This window comes from Lotus japonicus, chromosome 4, assembly GCF_012489685.1.
Source record: "Lotus japonicus ecotype B-129 chromosome 4, LjGifu_v1.2".
Classification (NCBI taxonomy): domain Eukaryota; kingdom Viridiplantae; phylum Streptophyta; class Magnoliopsida; order Fabales; family Fabaceae; genus Lotus; species Lotus japonicus.
The window spans coordinates 12927920-12947168 of NC_080044.1; the positions used below are offsets into that span (position 1 = coordinate 12927920).

The following is a 19249-nucleotide window of genomic DNA, read 5'->3' on the forward strand; positions in this document are numbered from 1 at the left end:
CTTTCTACTTTTCTATAATCATAACGATAGTTTGTTATAGGATTGGGACTTGTTGTGAGATTACCTCTTCTATACTTGCTGCTAGGAATAGAGGAAGGGTTGGGGTTTGTTGTCCTGAATTGCATGCTTAGTGCTTCTAACAAATGTTTAGGTTATCAAGGAATTGAATCTATCTTTTGATTAGAAAGGGTTTTCTTTACGAGGCATCGATAGATGACTATCCAGGCTAGAACATCAAGGAGAGACTCAGGATTAATTGAATAGGAAGGTTTGCTAAAACTGAATTTGTTGAGCAAGAACCCAAGGCAATTTCATCTCTGTTTTTTCAATCGCTTTATTACTTGAGCACTTGTCTTCTTACAAACTTAAGAAACAAACAACCTTTAAAATTGAATTTTACTTGCTTTTCAACCTTGAGCTTGAATCTTAAACTGAACTTGCAATCTAATTCCCAGTGGTTCGATAATTTAAAACCCGGAGGTATTCGTACACTTGCGAATTGACCAACAAGCTTTTGGCGCCGTTGCCGGGGAATTGTTTTGCGATTTTTGGTTTAAGTTTTAAGTTTTAACTTGTCTAGAATTGGTGCTACTAATCTTTCTCTGTTGAGTGTCATACGTAGGTTGCTTTCAAAAGAGGCACCACCATGGGTGGCCGCATGACAGAGAAGGAGATGCAAGCCCACATTGAGGCAAAGATCCAAGAGGGTATCACCCTCCGCTTGCGTGAACAAGAAGTTGAGAATGCCAACCAAACTCTTCGGGAACTAACTTCGGGGTCCATGAGCTTTGACTATCCCGGAAGTATTGTCATTCCCAAAGGAGTGGGGAACTTTGAGTTGAGACCGGCATTCATCAACATGGTGAGCCAAAGCCAATATGGTGGAGGTTCCTCGGAAGATCCTCATGCTCATATGGAAAGGTTCATCCGTAATTGCAACACATATCGAGTGATGAACGTCCCTTCGGAAGCAATCCGGTTGAGCCTATTTCCCTTCTCTTTGAAGGACGCAGCAGAGGATTGGCTTAACTCACAACCTCAAGGGAGTCTCACTACTTGGGAAGACCTTGCAGAAAAATTCACAACGAGGTTCTTCCCAAGGTCCCTCTTGAGGAAATTGAAGAATGACATCATGACTTTCGCACAATCCACAGATGAAAATCTTTATGAAGCTTGGGAGCACTTTAAGAAGCTTTTGAGGAAATGTCCTCAACACAATCTCACCCAAGCGGAATGTGTGGCGAAGTTCTATGATGGGTTACTATATTCATCACGGTTTGGCTTGGATGCGGCTTCAAGTGGGGAGTTCGATGCTCTTTCCCCACAAGTGGGGTATAATTTGATAGAGAAAATGGCGATGAGAGCCATGAACTCCGAGAATGAACGCCAAATCCGAAGAAGTTCTTTTGAAGTGGAAACTTATGACAAGCTCATAGCCTCCAACAAGCAACTCTCTGAGGAAGTAGCGGAAATGCGGAAGCATATAAAGGAGACCAAGTCAATTGGAGCGAGAGTAACTTGTTTGGAGTGCAAATTTTGTGGTGAATCTCATGATAGTAATCAGTGTACTGTCAATGATGATGATAGCAAGGTCAGAACATTGACTCAAGGAGGAAAAACTCCAACCTCAGAACAAGACCCTCTTGACCAGCCGCAAATTGTTGTAAAGACGGTTGGCAAGAAGAGTCTTGAGGAGCTGATTGAGAGATTCATTGATCATACATCGAGCAATTACAAGAGCCATGATATGGCTATAAAGAGCCTGGAGAGTAAATTGGGACAGCTAGCAAAGCAAATGTCCGATAATCACCAAGGTAAGTTCTCTTCCGAAACTTTAACTTTGATTGAGCAAGAAAATACTGCTGTTGTTTCCACTAGGAGTGGAAGAGTGTTACATGAGCCAGAGGAAAAAATTGAGGGAGATAAAAATGAGGAAGCTGAGGTAGAAAGAGATGAGGGTGTTATGGAGGAAAGAGCTAGAGAGCCCACTAGGACTAGAGTTGTAAATACCCATACTCCTGAACTCCGCAAGATTCCATTTCCCAAGGCTTTGGTGAAGAAAAATTTGGATAAATAATTTTCTAAGTTCTTGGAAGTTTTTAAGAAACTCCATATTAATATTCCTTTCTCCGAAGCCTTGGAGCAAATGCCAATCTATGCTAAGTTCATGAAAGATATCCTCAGTAAGAGAAGGAAGTTGAGTGAGGTCGATGAAACTATCTTGATGACCGAAGAGTGTAGTGCCATTTTGCAAAGGAAGATGCCTAAAAAGAGGAGAGATCCCGGGAGTTTTACTATTCCGGTAGAGATAGAAGGGTTAACTGTGGTAGAAGCCTTGTGTGATTTAGGAGCGAGTATCAACTTGATGCCGCTTAGTATGTTTAAAAGGTTGAACTTAGGGGAGGTTACCCCAACTATGATTTCTTTGCAAATGGCGGATAGGTCCTTAAAAACTCCCTACGGGATCATTGAAGATGTTGTGGTTAAGGTGGATAAGTTTGTCTTCCCAGTGGATTTTGTCATTTTAGACATGGAAGAGGACTCTAAAGTTCCTCTCATATTGGGGAGACCATTCTTAGCCACTGGTGAGGCTGAGATTAAAGTAGCTAAGGGAACTCTAACTTTGAAAGTAGGTGAAGATGAGGTCCTCTTCAATATTTTTGACTCTTTGAAACACCGAGCGGATGAGGAAGTTTTCCGATGTGAAGTAGTGGATGAGCTCGTGTGTGAAGAGTTTGTTAGGATATCTATTAAGGACCCCTTGGAAACAACAATCATGGAGGGGTTAGAGATAGAGGACCAAAATCTTGAGAGAGAACTTGATTCTTTGTACCATGAGGTGAATGCTACTCTATCTCAATTAGAATGTGTCTCATCTCTTGCCACCAAAAGCATTTGGAAAGAAGAATTAACTAGGGATGAGGAGATTCCAATTGAGGAGAAGAGTGAGCTCAAGCCGCTCCCTTCCTCTCTCAAGTATGCTTATCTTGAGGAAGGTGAGAATAAACCTGTTATTTTGAATAGTGCTCTCACTCCCTTGGAAGAGGAGAAACTCCTCAGAGTTTTGAGGGATCACAAGTCAGCTTTGGGTTGGACTATTGATGATATCAAAGGTATTAGTCCTGCGATATGCATGCATAAAATTTTGTTGGAAGAAAATTACAAACCAATAGTCCAACCTCAAAGAAGACTTAACCCTTCCATGAAGGATGTGGTGAGGAAAGAGATAATTAAATTGCTTGATGCAGGTGTGATTTATCCAATTTCGGATAGTGAATGGGTGAGTCCCGTTCAAGTGGTTCCCAAGAAAGGAGGCATCACTGTGGTTGCCAATGAGAACAATGAGTTGATTCCCACTCGTCAAGTGACGAAGTGGAGGGTTTGTATTGACTATCGAAGGCTGAATTCGGTAACTAGAAAGGATCACTTTCCTTTGCCCTTCATAGATCAAATGCTGGATAAGTTGGCTGGGCATCAATACTACTGTTTTCTTGATGGCTATTCCGGGTACAACCAAATTTGTGTTGCACCGGAAGACCAAGAGAAGACGGCATTCACTTGCCCTTACGACGTGTTTGCTTATAAGAGAATGCCATTTGGGCTTTGCAATGCCCCAGCTACTTTCCAAAGGTGTATGTTTGCTATTTTCTCTGACTTGATAGAGACTTGCATCGAGATTTTTATGGACGACTTCTCTGTTTTTGGTCCAAATTTTGATGCTTGTCTAGGGAATTTAGCCTTGGTTCTGAAAAGATGTCAAGAGACCAACTTGGTCTTGAATTGGGAGAAATGCCATTTCATGGTTAGGGATGGCATAGTTCTTGGACACAAGGTGTCCGAAAGGGGGATTGAGGTTGATAGAGCTAAGATTGAAGTCATTGAAAAGCTCCCTCCCCCGACTAACATCAAGGGTATTAGGAGTTTCCTCGGGCATGCTGGGTTTTATAGGCGGTTTATTAAAGATTTTTCCAAATTAGCTAAGCCTATGACCAACTTGCTTGAGAAGGAGGCACCTTTTACTTTTGATGAGAATTGTTTGAAAGCGTTTGAGTCTATTAAAAAGAGTTTGGTGACAGCCCCGGTAATTGTTGCTCCGGATTGGTCTCTACCATTTGAAATCATGTGTGATGCTAGTGATCTAGCTTTAGGGGCTGTCTTGTGTCAAAAGAAAGAAAGAGTGTTGTATGTGATATACTATGCAAGTACAGTGTTGAATGAGGCCCAAAGGAACTACACTACAACTGAAAAAGAGTTGTTGGGTGTAGTCTTTGCTTGTGAAAAGTTTAGGCCTTACATCTTGGGTTTTAAAGTAGTTGTTCATACTGACCATGCTGCTTTGAGGCATTTGTTTGCTAAACAGGACTCTAAGCCAAGGTTGATTCGATGGGTCTTACTCCTTCAAGAGTTTGACCTTGAGATCATTGACCGGAGAGGCAAGGACAATGGCGTGGCAGACCATTTGTCGAGATTGGAAGGTGGGGCGTGCAGCCCAATACCTATTCAAGAGGAGTTCCCGGATGAGAAACTCCTAGCTGTTTCCACCGAGGAACCCCTACCCTGGTATGTACATTTTGCTAATTTCCGTGTTGCTGGACTTATTCCCCATGACTTGACATGGCAGCAAAAGAAAAAATTTCTGCATGATGCAAAATCTTACCTCTGGGATGACCCTTTCCTTTTCAAAATTTGTTCTGATGGAGTCATTAGAAGGTGTATCCCAGAAGTTAATTTTGAGAAAATTCTTTGGTATTGCCATGGATCAAGTTATGGTGGACATTTTAGTGGGGAGAGGACCGCTGCTAAGGTTCTCCAAAGTGGTTTCTATTGGCCTACGTTGAATAGGGATAGTAGAGCTTTTGTTGAGAGTTGTGATAGATGTCAACGAACTGGTAACATTTCAAGGAGAAATGAGATGCCCCTAAAAAATATTTTGGAAATTGAGTTGTTTGATGTTTGGGGCATCGATTTCATGGGACCTTTCCCACCTTCTTTTGGTTGCCAGTATATTTTAGTGGCTGTTGATTATGTTTCCAAGTGGGTTGAAGCCGCTGCACTCTCAACAAATGACTCTAAGGTGGTGGTTGCTTTTCTAAAAAAGAACATTTTTACTAGGTTTGGTGTTCCTAGGGCGATTATAAGTGATGGGGGTACCCACTTTTGCAACAGAGCTTTCGAGTCTCTCTTGGAAAAATATGGTGTAAAGCACAAAGTGTCTACCCCCTATCACCCCCAAACTAGTGGGCAAGTTGAGATTTCTAATCGGGAGTTAAAACGTATTCTTGAAAAGGTGGTGGATTCTTCCAGAAAGGATTGGTCAAGGAAACTTGACGATGCTTTATGGGCCTACCGAACCGCTTTTAAAACTCCGATTGGTACTTCTCCTTTCCACTTAGTTTTTGGGAAAGCGTGTCACTTACCCGTGGAATTAGAACACAAAGCCTATTGGGCCATAAGGAAATTGAATTTTGATTGGAAAGTTGCTAGCGAGAAGAGACTCTTGCAATTGAATGAGCTTGACGAGTTTCGACTCCGAGCTTATGAGAGTGCTAGCATCTACAAGGAAAAAACAAAGAAGTGGCATGATAGAAAAATTTTGAATAGGGAATTTGTCTCAGGGCAATTGGTGCTGCTCTTCAATTCTAGATTGAGACTCTTCCCTGGGAAACTCAAGTCTAGATGGTCTGGACCCTTTGTGGTCAAGAGGGTGTTTCCTCATGGTGCTGTTGAGGTCGAAAACCCAGAGACCAAGAACACTTTCACCGTGAATGGACAGAGGTTGAAAGTGTACCATGGTGGTGAGGTGCTGAAGTTGGAAACCATGTTTTTCAAACCTCCTTGACAAGGGGTATAGTCTACCTAAGACTATAACAATGGGCTGCTTGGGAGACAACCCAAGTTTTGTTACTTTGCTTGTTTGTTTGTTGCATTTTGCAGGGATTGAGAGCCTAAATTCTAGAGTAGGAGGTGACTCTAATGCCTCCATGGTAATTGGTAAAGAAGGTCAACTCTTTCCCTTAGTTTAACTCATGCATCTTTGCATATCTTCCTTTTGTAGCTTTTATTTTTCTTTTAATCATGCATTGTTTTGTTAGAGTCGTTTTTGGGTCTTTTCCTCCCTATACTCACATGTTTTTGCCCGTAGTTATGCTCTCTAACATGTTGCTAGTTTTGAAAATGTTTTTGTGAATATTTGTATTTCTTTTGGGGATGAGTGATTGCATGCTTGTGGAAGAGAGGAGGAGACTTCGGTCTTCCGAGTGTTTCTTAAGAATAAAGTTGGTGTGAGTCCATAAGGGTCCATTTTTGACCCCTCACCATAAAATTTCCCTGGAGGATCCTGTCTCACTCGTACTTCTTGGTTCTGTATTGATTTCACTCTTTGCATGCTTTGTGATACTTGCACAATTCTTGAGACTTGTAGGTTTTTGAGCTTCAGAGTTTGTTGGCTTGAACATTTGTCCCTAGTTGTCTCTTTTGAGCCTATTGGAGATTTCTTTGTTAGCTAAATGATTGGGATGAATGATAGGTTGGATTTTGGGGAGTGTTGGTCCTTGCATTGTGTTGGAGCTAGTAATTAAAGTTGGAAAGGTCTCTTGCCCAAAGTGTAAAAAAAAAGAGAAGAAAAAGAAAAAGAAAAAAAAAAAAGACTCCTAATCAAGTTGGAGTTGCAAAAAGAAAAAAATAGAAGAAAAGAAGGTTGAAAAAGGGGTCAAGAGACGTGTGCTTAAAAATTGTATTGTTGAAAGCTCCGGGGTTACTAATGGGACCACACTCAAGATGCTTGAAGCTTTAGACTTCCTTAGGGACCAACCACCTTATACTTTACCAAGCCAACATTTCAACCCTTTGAAGTCTCATTGAATATGTGCATGTTTGATCTTGGTTGCTCTTGAGTGAATGATATCCAGAACCTATGAACTGCTTGTGTGCTCAGTGCACTAAATATATATCTCATCCTAGGTATTTTAGATCTATATGTTTCTCATGTTGGACTCTACACTCTTCTCTTTTCAAAAGATGCATGAAGTAGGGTGATGGGTCTTTCTCTTGGAACCAGCTGTAGTTGCTAAATCCCCCAGTTTTGTGTTAAGATATCCTTGTTGAGCACTTGTTTTGGGAGCATTTCTTGCGCTTGAGGGCAAGCGAGTGTTATTTACGCTCGAGGGCGAGCTGTCGTTGAGTATAGTGGTGTGATGACCCTTGTTTAGTGGTGTTTTTAGGGTCATTTCTTTCTTTGTTTTGAGTCTTTTTGTGGAGTCTCATATAGTGTTTCATGCATTCTCATGCATTTTTATCTTTCTTTGAGTCTTTTCTTCGTTTTGGTAATTTTGTAGTTTTATAGGGAGTTTTCTTGCATTTTAAGTAAGTTTAGGACTTGCATGGTTTTATTGTGTTAATTGAAGGACCTCTTGTGCTAATGAGCTCTTGGAGCTTCTAGAATCTTCCTTGACTTGTTGGTTAGGTTTGGTGAGCAGAAACTGAAGGAGAAAGAAGGCCAAGAAGCATGGAATTGATGGAGAACTTAAAGAGGATTGAAAAGAGGAGTTTCAGAAGCCAAAAAGTCCTTTTCAGGCGAGCTTAAGCGCCTAGGCGCTGGGAATGGGCGCCTAGGCGCCAATTAAGGTCCAGAGAGCATGTTTTTGCATGCAATTGGCGCTCAGGCGCCCTGAATTGGCGCCTGAGCGCCCAGACTCGCCTGTTTCGCCTATAAAATGGTTTTCAGACATCTCTTGGAACCTTTTGTCATTTTATGATATTTTCATAAGTTAGAAGAGAGAGCTTGAGTTCTGGAGCTTTGGGAGCTTTCCCTAGGTCTTATGTTCCAGGTTTTATCTTTATTTTCTAGCATGGATTTCATAGCCATGTTTGGCTAAAAACCCCTTTTGCTTTGGGTTCTTTGTAAGACTTTGAATGTTTTAGCTTTCAATCCTTTTCTATTCATGAAGTTCTGAGTAAACCCTTGAATCTCACTTCTATGCTTTATCTTTCAAGCTTGTATGCATGCTAGCTTTCTACTTTTCTATAATCATAACGATAGTTTGTTATAGGATTGGGACTTGTTGTGAGATTACCTCTTCTATACTTGCTGCTAGGAATAGAGGAAGGGTTGGGGTTTGTTGTCCTGAATTGCATGCTTAGTGCTTCTAACAAATGTTTAGGTTATCAAGGAATTGAATCTATCTTTTGATTAGAAAGGGTTTTCTTTACGAGGCATCGATAGATGACTATCCAGGCTAGAACATCAAGGAGAGACTCAGGATTAATTGAATAGGAAGGTTTGCTAAAACTGAATTTGTTGAGCAAGAACCCAAGGCAATTTCATCTCTGTTTTTTCAATCGCTTTATTACTTGAGCACTTGTCTTCTTACAAACTTAAGAAACAAACAACCTTTAAAATTGAATTTTACTTGCTTTTCAACCTTGAGCTTGAATCTTAAACTGAACTTGCAATCTAATTCCCAGTGGTTCGATAATTTAAAACCCGGAGGTATTCGTACACTTGCGAATTGACCAACATTCCACTACCAATGTTGTTGGTAGTAAATGGGTCTTTCGCACTAAATTCCATAGTGACGGCACTCTTGAGCGCTTAAAAGCGCATTTGGTAGCTCAGGGTTTCACGCAGATTCCAGGGTTTGATTACTCTCTTACTTTTAGTCCTGTTGTCAAAGCTACTACTGTACGCCTCATTCTATCTCTTGCTGTGCTCAATGATTGGCAGCTTCATCAGTTGGATGTCAAAAATGCTTTCCTTCATGGTCATCTCACTGAAACTGTTTATATGGAGCAACCTCCTGGGTTTGTTGATCCTCGCTTCCCAACTCATGTGTGTCGATTGAACAAGGCCCTCTACGGCCTCAAACAGGCCCCTCGTGCTTGGTTTCAGCGCTTAAGCTCTTTTCTTCTGCGCTACGGTTTTTCGTGTAGTCGGGCTGATCCTTCCTTGTTCTTCTTCTACAAAGGACGCATTACCCTGTATCTTCTGGTGTATGTAGATGACATAATTCTTACTGGCAGTGACCCTTCTCTTCTGACTGAGTTTATTGCTCGCCTTAATGCTGAGTTCGCCATTAAATATCTGGGTAAGCTTGGCTACTTCCTTGGCCTTGAGATCACTTATACTGCTGATGGCTTGTTCTTGGGACAAGCCAAATATGCTCATGATTTGCTTTCTCGTGCTCTGATGCTTGAGGTCAGTCATGTTTCGACGCCCTTGGCTGCCGGTTCTCATTTTGTTAGTTCCGGTGCGACTTACTCAGATCCTACGCATTATCGCTCTTTGGTTGGGGCCTTGCAGTACTTGACTATTACCCGTCCTGACTTGTCATATGCTGTTAACACGGTTAGTCAGTTTCTTCAGGCTCCGACCGTAGATCATGTATGATCAAAGTTTTGATCTAGTAGTACAACTCTATGTTTTGATGATTACAAGTTAACCTTTTGATATGAACAATTGTGGTACTCTAAAGTGTTTTTCTGAGTGTGCTATTTACAGGCTCTGACCTCAACTCAATCTCACACAAATCAGAAGCACTGTGTATAAAGAGCTACCCAAGCAACGCTTTCGCATTCACCATGTTCAGTATGAACAGTGGAAAAGCTTTAGAAGTTCTGAAGTTATACAAACTCTGATGTGGACTCAGTCACGAGAAGCTCTGAAGATCCAGAAAGTCTGATAACCAAGAAACACTGAAGGCTCAGATGTTCTGATGGTGTAGAAGACTCTGAAGATCCAGAAGCTGATTAGTGAAGTTCTGATGTCCAGAAGCAAGATACTCTGAAGACCATGTTCTTCCCTCTGAGTTCAGAATCAGAAGAAACAATGGTCAGAGGATCTGGGCTTTCCCTCTGACTCTGATCAACCGGCTTCACCAGTTCCAATATGAAGCATTCCCCTGATCAGAAGTCTCCTAGGTTTAAAGGTCGCGTCGCTATCCAAGTACAAAAGCATATGTACTATCCTGACGACCTACCTAACAGTCTCAGACACAGCAGAAGCTGGATTTTCCAGAACTGCCCTCCAACGGTAGCATTTCCCATGCAACGCTCAACCCTAATCCTTGGAGTATATAAAGAGGCTGAAGACTGAAAGAAACGACGAGAAGCATTCACATACGCGCAAGACAGTCTTAAATTCTTCTAAGTTTTCTTTCATCTGAAATTCATTGAGTTTACTATTAGCTTTTTAGAAGCAAATCTCTTGTAAACAATTCTTTGATAAACAGTTTGTTTAGTTCCTTTAGGAGATCAAGGTTGATCGGATCCTAGAGAAGACTAAGAGAGTGAATCTTAGTGTGAGCTAAGTCAGTGTAATTGTTAGTCACTTGTAGGTTTCAAGTGCAGTTGTAACTCTTACCTGATTAGTGGATTGCCTTCATTCTAAGAAGGAAGAAATCACCTTAACGGGTGGACTGGAGTAGCTTGAGTGATTTATCAAGTGAACCAGGATAAAATCCTTGTGTGCTTTTCTATCTCTTATCTTTAGCACTTAAGTTCTCGAAAGATTTGTCAAAATCTTTAAGGTGGAAGTTTTATACTGAAAACGTTATTCAAACCCCCCCTTTCTACCGTTTTTCATACCTTCAATTGGTATCAGAGCGCAATGTAAGGCCCGAGTTTTTAAGTTCATGCTAAGTGAATAAACTTCTTATTCACGATTAGGGTTGATGTAATGTGAAGGGAAACCTGAACGAAAGTTTATTAAATGAAATATATTTATGAAGGAGAAAGTTCAGGAAAAGTTCAAGGATTGCATTATGATCGATAAAAGTTATAGCACGAACGTTTTACGCTTAAACCTAGGTCAGAAACCCTAGTATATAGCTAATTTTCACTTTTAGGCACGATGGCAGTTAATTCCAAAAATCTTCAGAGAAATGTTAGAACTTCTCTTTTTCCTTATATCACAATCGTTTCGAGGCGAAACTCTAGGATCTACGAACGTCCGATTCCAATCATCGGAAGTTTGCCGAAACCGAAACCCTGGTATTTCAAAACCCTAGAATCACCCGACTATGGGGACTTTATCTATTCAGAGCTTCAAATGAATATTCTACACGCGTACACCCATTTCTCTTGATGATTTCAATCTTTCTTCCGAAGGAAGTTTTCTATTCCGACATTCTATGCAAAAAGCAACTTATCGGGTAAAATAGTTTTATACCGACTATGCTTTAGTTGCCAAAAATACAAGGAGACCTCTTTATAGTTTTGGAATTCTTTTGCCAAAACATATCTAATAATTCATGGAGAATGACGTCGGAAAAATCAGATTCGCGAAACTTTCATTTTCCCGCGAATTTCCAACCTTTATATATAGCAAAGAAAGGAAGAAAAATCAAAACAAACTACCCAAAACCCACCCAAAGGCCGCGAGTTTGCTAAGGAGAGGAGGAGAAGAGATTTTGTTCAATCCTTGCTTGATCGTCGATCAATCAGTTGCTGCTTCAAGGCTTCGAGGTATAGTCGCTAATCCTTACCTCCGATCGCTTTTTCCATAGCTTTTCTGTAGAGTTTTCTGAGTGGATAGTTTATGGGTTTTTGCAAAACTATCCTGAATCTTTAATTTCTGATTCTAAACCTCTTCTATATGTGCCCAAGATCACTTCTGCCGGATTAGATTTTCCGTTATGTCGCCGGAATTCCGCCGGAATCAATTTGAACCTAAAATACCCATTTATGTAGTTTTTGAGTAAAGTTCCAACCTTTAGGCTGAAAACTATCGCCTTAGCTTAGTGCTAGTAGGATTAGTTGTCATAAACGTCGTTGGTGACGTCCCTGCAAAATTTTATTTTTGGGATTTCAGTTTTGAAAATCGTAAGTTAAAAATCATGACCAAAATACCCCTGCGACAGTTTTTGATCCGATAATTTTTCCGAGTTTAGAATACCCTTAGTTACGGCTTATGAAAGCATAGGAACCAAGTTTGATCGAAGAAAAATCGAGCCCCTTAATTGTGTAAAGTGGCCGAGCCTATTAGAGGGGGAGGAAGAAATTTCCTTTTCCGAAAACTTGTCCTTTCGCGCTAGATTATCGTACCTTAGAGTATAGATTACTTCGAGTAACCTTAGTAAGTATCGATAACTTAGTTTCCGATAGATTCTTATAGTATTCTGTGATTTCATTGTAAAGGTACTTTTGAGGATTTCTCTGAGGACCAACACTTTGAGTGCGAGGAAGCACTAGTTGATCATTTTGGAGAACTTTCAGGTGAGGGCTTCTCACTGAATCTCTAGTTAATGCTTAGGGTCGATGTTTCGACATTGTTTACTGTTTATGCACTGAGATTGTGTGTGATTGAAAATGTTTTCTGAGGCTTCGGCTGACAATGTAGATGATTCATCTACTGAATGTTTTTGAAGATTGACTTACATGCTATGTGCTATGTGGGTAATCTAGGATGTGTGGTGCATGCTTTATATGCTAAGTGCTAAGTGTTAATGTTGAGATTTCTTGATATATGACATGTTGTTGATTGTGATGATTTAAATATGCTTTACACTGGAAATCTGAGATTCTGAATGGTGAGAATAGCGGGCAGGTCATGCCGATTTTATTTTGAGAGTTTTGAGAAAGTTTGATAGGACGAACGAGGTTCGGGCCTTGATTTTGTTTAGTGGATCGAGACATCCTCTGGAAGCGACTTGGGATTGGGAGATCCTGCAAATGTATAAGACTTGCGATAAGACAAAATGGAATCTATTTTATAAAGAAAACTCATAAGACCTTAAATAACCTCTAAATCTTTAAGTAATGATAACAACCTCGAAGGAAGGCATTGGAAGTGAAATCTTAATTTTGGAAAACGAGGAGTGTCGTCGGATCCAAGTGTTGAGTATGTTGTCGTTGTGCTGTTGGAGCAGCGTTTGATGTTGTGCTGTTGGAGCAGCGTTTATTGTTGTGCTGTTGGAGCAGCGTGTGTTATTGTGCTGTTGGAGCAGCGTGTGTGGTGGTGCTGTTGGAGCAGCTATGTGTCGTTATGAAGTGTGTCTTTTGGTCGCAGAATCGACTTTACCTTAGGGTAAGCTTTTAGAGACTTTAACTTCCCTAGAACACGTGGCGACGTGTCGAGTGAGGTCGGAGACGTTGTTTGACTAATCATTTTGCATACATGCAACATTAATGAGGTATTAACACAGGACGTACTCTGGACCTCGTCGGTTTCCAAAATGGTCATAAGACCCGGAATGCCGTGAAAGAGCGTTTGTAGACGTCTCTTGTAGCAGACCGAAATGGCAGACCTACGGGTTTACTGCTGATCTGACTACCCAGTGGGAGTAAGAGACATCACGGGCCGAAATGGCACCACCGTGGCTGGTGAAGGGCTGATCCGATGATGTCCATCCGTTCCGGATTGCATATTGGTTGACTGGGTTAACCTGCATACATATCACGCAACATGCATACTGACTTAGTTGATGAGTGTGGTTGCTATTTGATAAACTTACTTGGAACATGCTAATTGTTATTATTGTCGTTATGATTTTGTGGAACATGCAACCCTAGGAATGATATCTCTAGTTATAAGCCTAAGTGGCTATCTATTATTTGTACCTATTGGGTTTATTATCTACATAGTTCTTTAGAGTTGACCCTCGCGTCTTCTGTGTGTGTTTTGGCGGACAACGCCTTTTGTCAGATGAATATTGCGGACTGGTACACCATGGTCCACCCTTCGGGGGGGATTAGGTATGAGATGATCGATAAGGACGACCCCGGGTCGTGGGTGGTTGACCCCGCGAGCCACCGAGCGACGTATTCGGGGCGTATCATGGAGGATCACGTGGACAGTGGAGGACTCTTGAGGTCAGGAGTGTTGAGGCGATGCTCTATCAGCTTCAACTTGCCACCGGGCGTTCACTGCGGACCAGGATTCGGAGGAGCACCGCCGCCACCGTCATCTTCAGAGGAGGAGGATCCCTCAGAGGAGATTCCAGTGGAAGTGCCTTCGGTAGGGTCTAGTGCACCCTCCGTTGCGATCATTGATGATCAGGGTTCGGGCCCTAAGCCCGTGAGTCCAGCGTCGGAGCGCACTGCGGTTGCGAGGGGAGGACGGATAGGGTTAGTAGACTTGGTCGTTCTGGATTCTGATTCAGACGACGATCATGCTAGCACATAGTTTTGAGTGTTGGTATGAGCTCCTCGAGTTAGGATTAGTGTAGGAGTAGAGTTTTAGCTCTGACAGTCTTGCTTCATTTGTTACTTAGGGGACAGGGTAGATCCGCCTATAGCTTTTTGTGTGGTTTCCTTACGGGAATCACAGAGAGTTGGTTGGACTTAGGAGGTCTTATTTTCAGGCCATTGGGTCAGCTGATTCTCAGTTTTGAGGGATGGTGTTGCGGGCACTTCACCCTTTTCATTTGGTTTGTATATATTGCCTACGGGCGTTGCACTTTTCTTTCCGTCACTGGAGGTTACTCGTGACGAGGTTACTACTACAGCGGGGGCTGTTTATATATGGTATATTAGTTCCGATTATTGTTATTGTTGGGTTTTATTTAATTCAGTCTTGTCTTAGTTATTATCGAAAAAAAAATATTCACGTTTTTCCGCATTAAGTTTATTTTGGTTACTAAAGTGACGCCACCGAAATCGGGGTGTTACACGCAAGTTCTGATTACCACACCTAACAGTGTTCAGTGATCCGGGCCGGTGTGAAAAACAATGGCTGCCACCACCAGTGAAACTCAAAGAGATGGTTACAATGCAAAGCCTCCTATGTTCGACGGTCAAAGGTTCGAATATTGGAAAGATAGACTGGAAAGTTTCTATCTGGGTTTCGATGCAGATCTCTGGGATATTATTGTGGATGGCTACGAGCGTCCAGTTGATGCAGATGGCAAGAAGATCCCAAGGTCAGAGATGACTGCAGATCAAAAGAAGCTGTACTCACAACATCACAAAGCAAGAGCAATTCTTCTAAGTGCTATTTCCTATGAAGAGTACCAGAAGATTACAGATCGTGAGTTTGCGAAAGGCATTTCGAATCTCTGAAGATGTCTCATGAAGGAAACAAGAAAGTCAAAGAATCAAAGGCATTGTCTTTGATCCAAAAATATGAATCCTTCATCATGGAGCCAAATGAGTCCATTGAAGACATGTTCTCCAGATTTCAGCTGCTTGTAGCTGGCATACGACCTCTCAACAAGAGCTACACAACAAAAGATCATGTCATAAGGGTCATCAGGTGTCTTCCTGAAAGTTGGATGCCTTTAGTGACTTCAATAGAGCTCACGAGAGACGTTGAGAATATGAGTTTAGAAGAACTCATCAGCATTTTGAAATGCCATGAGCTGAAACGCTCAGAGATGCAAGATCTGAGGAAAAAGTCCATAGCCTTGAAATCTAAATCTGAAAAGGCTAAGGTTGAGAAGTCAAAAGCTCTTCAAGCTGAAGAAGAGGAATCTGAAGAAGCATCAGAAGATTCTGATGAAGATGAGCTGACTCTGATCTCCAAGAGACTCAACCGCATCTGGAATCACAGGCAGAGCAAGTTCAAAGGCTCTGGAAAGGCAAAAGGAAAGTATGAGTCCTCAGGCCAGAAGAAGTCTTCAATCAAGGAAGTCACATGTTTTGAGTGCAAAGAATCTGGGCACTACAAAAGTGATTGTCCAAAGTTGAAGAAGGACAAGAAGCCAAAGAAGCACTTCAAGACGAAGAAGAGTCTGATGGTGACATTTGATGAATCAGAGTCAAAGGATGTTGACTCTGATGGTGAAGTCCAAGGACTCATGGCGATTGTCAAAGACAAGGAAGCAGAGTCAAAGAGAGTCGTTGACTCTGACTCAGAATCAGAAGGAGATCCTAACTCAGACGATGAAAATGAGGTATTCGCTTCTTTCTCTACCTCTGAACTGAAACATGCATTGTCTGATATTATGGATAAGTATAACTCCTTATTGTCTAAGCATAAGAAGCTGAAAAAGAACTTATCTGCTGTTTCCAAGACTCCTTCTGAACATGAGAAAATTATTTCTGATTTGAAAAATGATAATCATGCCTTGATCAATTCTAACTCTGTGCTTAAGAACCAGATTGCTAAGTTAGAAGAAATTGTTATATAGTTCTACATCAGATGGACGTAAAGAGTGCCTTCCTAAATGGTTATATCTCAGAGGAAGTCTACGTTCATCAACCCCCAGGTTTTGAAGATGAGAAGAAACCAGACCATGTGTTCAAATTGAAGAAATCACTCTACGGTCTGAAGCAAGCTCCCAGAGCATGGTATGAGAGACTTAGCTCATTCCTTCTGGAGAATGAGTTTGTAAGGGGTAAAGTAGATACAACTCTTTTTTGCAAGACTTATAAAGATGATATCTTAATTGTGCAAATTTATGTTGATGATATTATATTTGGTTCTGCTAATCAATCTCTATGCAAAGAATTTTCTGAGATGATGCAGGCTGAATTTGAGATGAGTATGATGGGAGAATTAAAGTACTTTCTGGGAATACAAGTTGATCAAACACCAGAAGGAACATATATCCATCAGAGCAAGTACACTAAAGAACTTCTGAAGAAGTTCAATATGCTGGAATCTACAGTGGCCAAGACTCCAATGCATCCTACATGCATTCTGGAGAAAGAAGATAAAAGTGGTAAAGTATGTCAGAAGCTCTATCGTGGCATGATAGGTTCACTTCTATACTTAACTGCATCTAGGCCAGACATACTATTTAGTGTTCATTTATGTGCTCGTTTCCAATCAGAACCAAGGGAAACCCACTTAACTGCTGTTAAGAGGATCCTAAGGTATCTGAAAGGCACCACTAACCTTGGCTTGATGTATAAGAAAACATCAGAGTATAAGCTTTCAGGTTACTGTGATGCTGATTATGCTGGAGATAGAACAGAGAGAAAAAGTACTTCTGGAAATTGTCAATTTCTGGGAAGCAATCTAGTCTCATGGGCAAGCAAGAGGCAATCAACCATTGCACTATCAACTGCAGAGGCAGAATATATCTCAGCAGCAATATGCAGCACTCAGATGCTCTGGATGAAACATCAGCTGGAGGATTATCAGATCTTTGAGAGCAATATTCCAATCTATTGTGATAACACTGCTGCAATCTCATTGAGTAAGAATCCTATCTTGCATTCAAGGGCAAAGCACATTGAGCTAAAGTATCACTTTATTAGAGATTATGTACAGAAGGGCGTACTTCTTCTGAAGTTTGTTGATACTGACCATCAATGGGCAGATATCTTTACAAAGCCCTTAGCAGAGGATAGATTTAATTTTATTATGAAAAATCTAAACATGGACTTTTGTCCAGAGTGATGATGGATCAGAACCTCTGACTATGATACTTCTTGATCAGAAGATGTCTAGTCCAGAAGGTAACTCAATCAGAGTGTGTGTACCCACTGGTACTGACTCTGAAGCTGAGACAACAACACGTGTGTCAGTATTTCTGATGCATAGTTCCTTGTGCCCGTGTGACAGTCTGTTATGATTGCGTGTAGATGTGCTTCTCTCCTGTGTGTGATTTGTGTATTTACTGTTACTATCTATCTTTAATTTTCAACCGTTGATCTTAAATTGCTTTTTGAATCAACAACGGTTATTTGTCAAAACCCACTATACACACACGATCTCTTTCACTTCCGTTTTTTACTCTCGCTCTCTGTGCTTTTTCGAAACCGCTTATCCTCGTTTTCTCTCTCGATCTCTCTTCATCTTTCAACCTTCATCTTCTACCTCAAACCTTCAACCGCTTAAAAAATGGTGAGTCAAATCAGAAGATCTACTGCAGATGCACCCCAGTTCCCTCACATGGTAGTCTGTCTAGCAACGGGTCAAAGGGGCCCTGAGAATCCGACACAAGATCTGAAGGTGTGAAAAACGACTAGAAGGGGGGGGGGGGGGGTTGAATAGAGTTTTGAATATAAAAACTTTCCCTTTAAGATTTAAAGAAAATCTTTTCGGTTTCTCTGAGATAGATGGTGCAGCGGATAAAGATAGAGAGAAGAGAAAAGCACACAAGTATTTTATCCTGGTTCACTTGATAAATCCCTCAAGCTAATCCAGTCCACCCGTTAAGGTGATTTCTTCCTTCTTAGAATGAAGGCAATCCACTAATCAGATAATTGTTACAACTGCACTTGAAACCTACAAGTGACTAACAATACACTGACTTAGCTGTCACTAAGATTCACTCTCTTAGTCTTCTCTAGGATCCGATCAACCTTGATCTCCTAAAGGAATCACCACTAAGATTCACTCTCTTAGTCTTCTTAAGGATACTGACCTACCCGGTCCCTTAAGGAAAATCAAACAACTGTTTGAGGTTGGTGTTTACAAAGGTTTGCTTCTAAATAAGCTGAGTGTAAACCAAATAAGAATAGATGAAGAAAGTAGAGGCTTGAATCTTTTCTTGTATTGCAGCTCCTTTTTTTTTCTCTAGCTTTCTTCTTTTCTTCAGCCTTTTATAGTCCAAGGTGCAAAGGATATTTCTGTTGAGAGAATATGACCGTTGGAGGGCATTTCTGGAACTTCCAGAACCTGCTGTGGCTGAACCTTGGTAGGTAGGCTTTTCAGAATAGTACACTGCTCTTGTACTTCTCGATAGAGACATTTGCCTTTAACCACTGACTTCTGATCAGAGTTATGCTTCGTGTTGGAACTTGTGAAGCTTGGTGATCAGAGTCAGAGGGATGCTTGGATCCTCTGACCTTCGTAACTTCTGCTTCTGGACCTTCAGAGCTTCTGAACCTTCAGAGCCTCTGGTCCCTCAGAGCTTCTGGTCTTCAGATCTTCTGATCCTCAGATCTTCTGATCCTCTGATCTTCTGATCCTCTGATCCTCTGATCCTCAGATCCTCTGATCTTCAGATCCTCTGATCTTCAGATCCTCTGATCTTCAGATCTTCTGATCCTCTGATCTTCTGATCCTCTGATCCTCTGATCCTCAGATCCTCTGATCTTCAGAACTTCTGACGAATATATCTTCTGGTGTCAGAATCAGAACCTGTTTGTCAAAACACTCAAGACAAACATTAGAGTATCATAGTTGTTCATCCACAAATAAATACTTGTTATCATCAAAACATAGAGTTGTACCACATGACCAAATCTTGATCTTACAATCTCCCCCTTTTTGATGATGACAAAACCATGTATTTTGATGAACAACTCTAAACAAATAAACTGAATACACTCAGAGTATAAGGTATCAGAGTTAAAACTTATCCTGATGTGTATAGTTTATCTTGCTCCTTCTGAATCCAAGACTCGTGCTTGATTCTGA

General features: G+C 41.2%; 1 protein-coding gene and 1 non-coding gene across 2 annotated transcripts in view; one reads left to right on the top strand and one right to left on the bottom strand.

The window, feature by feature from the left end:
• Window positions 1–1114: 1114 nt before the first annotated feature.
• LOC130716332 (small nucleolar RNA R71) lies at window positions 1115–1221 on the bottom strand. Its single transcript, XR_009011950.1, has one exon. It is a non-coding gene; the product is annotated as a small nucleolar RNA R71 (small nucleolar RNA).
• A 250-nt stretch (window positions 1222–1471) lies between these two features.
• Window positions 1472–19249, top strand: part of LOC130712328 (uncharacterized) — a 46803-nt gene continuing 29025 nt past the window's right edge. Inside the window, exons 1-6 of the mRNA XM_057562166.1 lie at window positions 1472–1814; window positions 2580–3742; window positions 3833–4723; window positions 4865–5795; window positions 5935–6000; window positions 8673–9343. Of these exons, the coding sequence (XP_057418149.1) occupies window positions 1472–1814; window positions 2580–3742; window positions 3833–4723; window positions 4865–5795; window positions 5935–6000; window positions 8673–9343 (4065 nt within the window). The remainder of the gene's footprint in view (window positions 1815–2579; window positions 3743–3832; window positions 4724–4864; window positions 5796–5934; window positions 6001–8672; window positions 9344–19249) is intronic.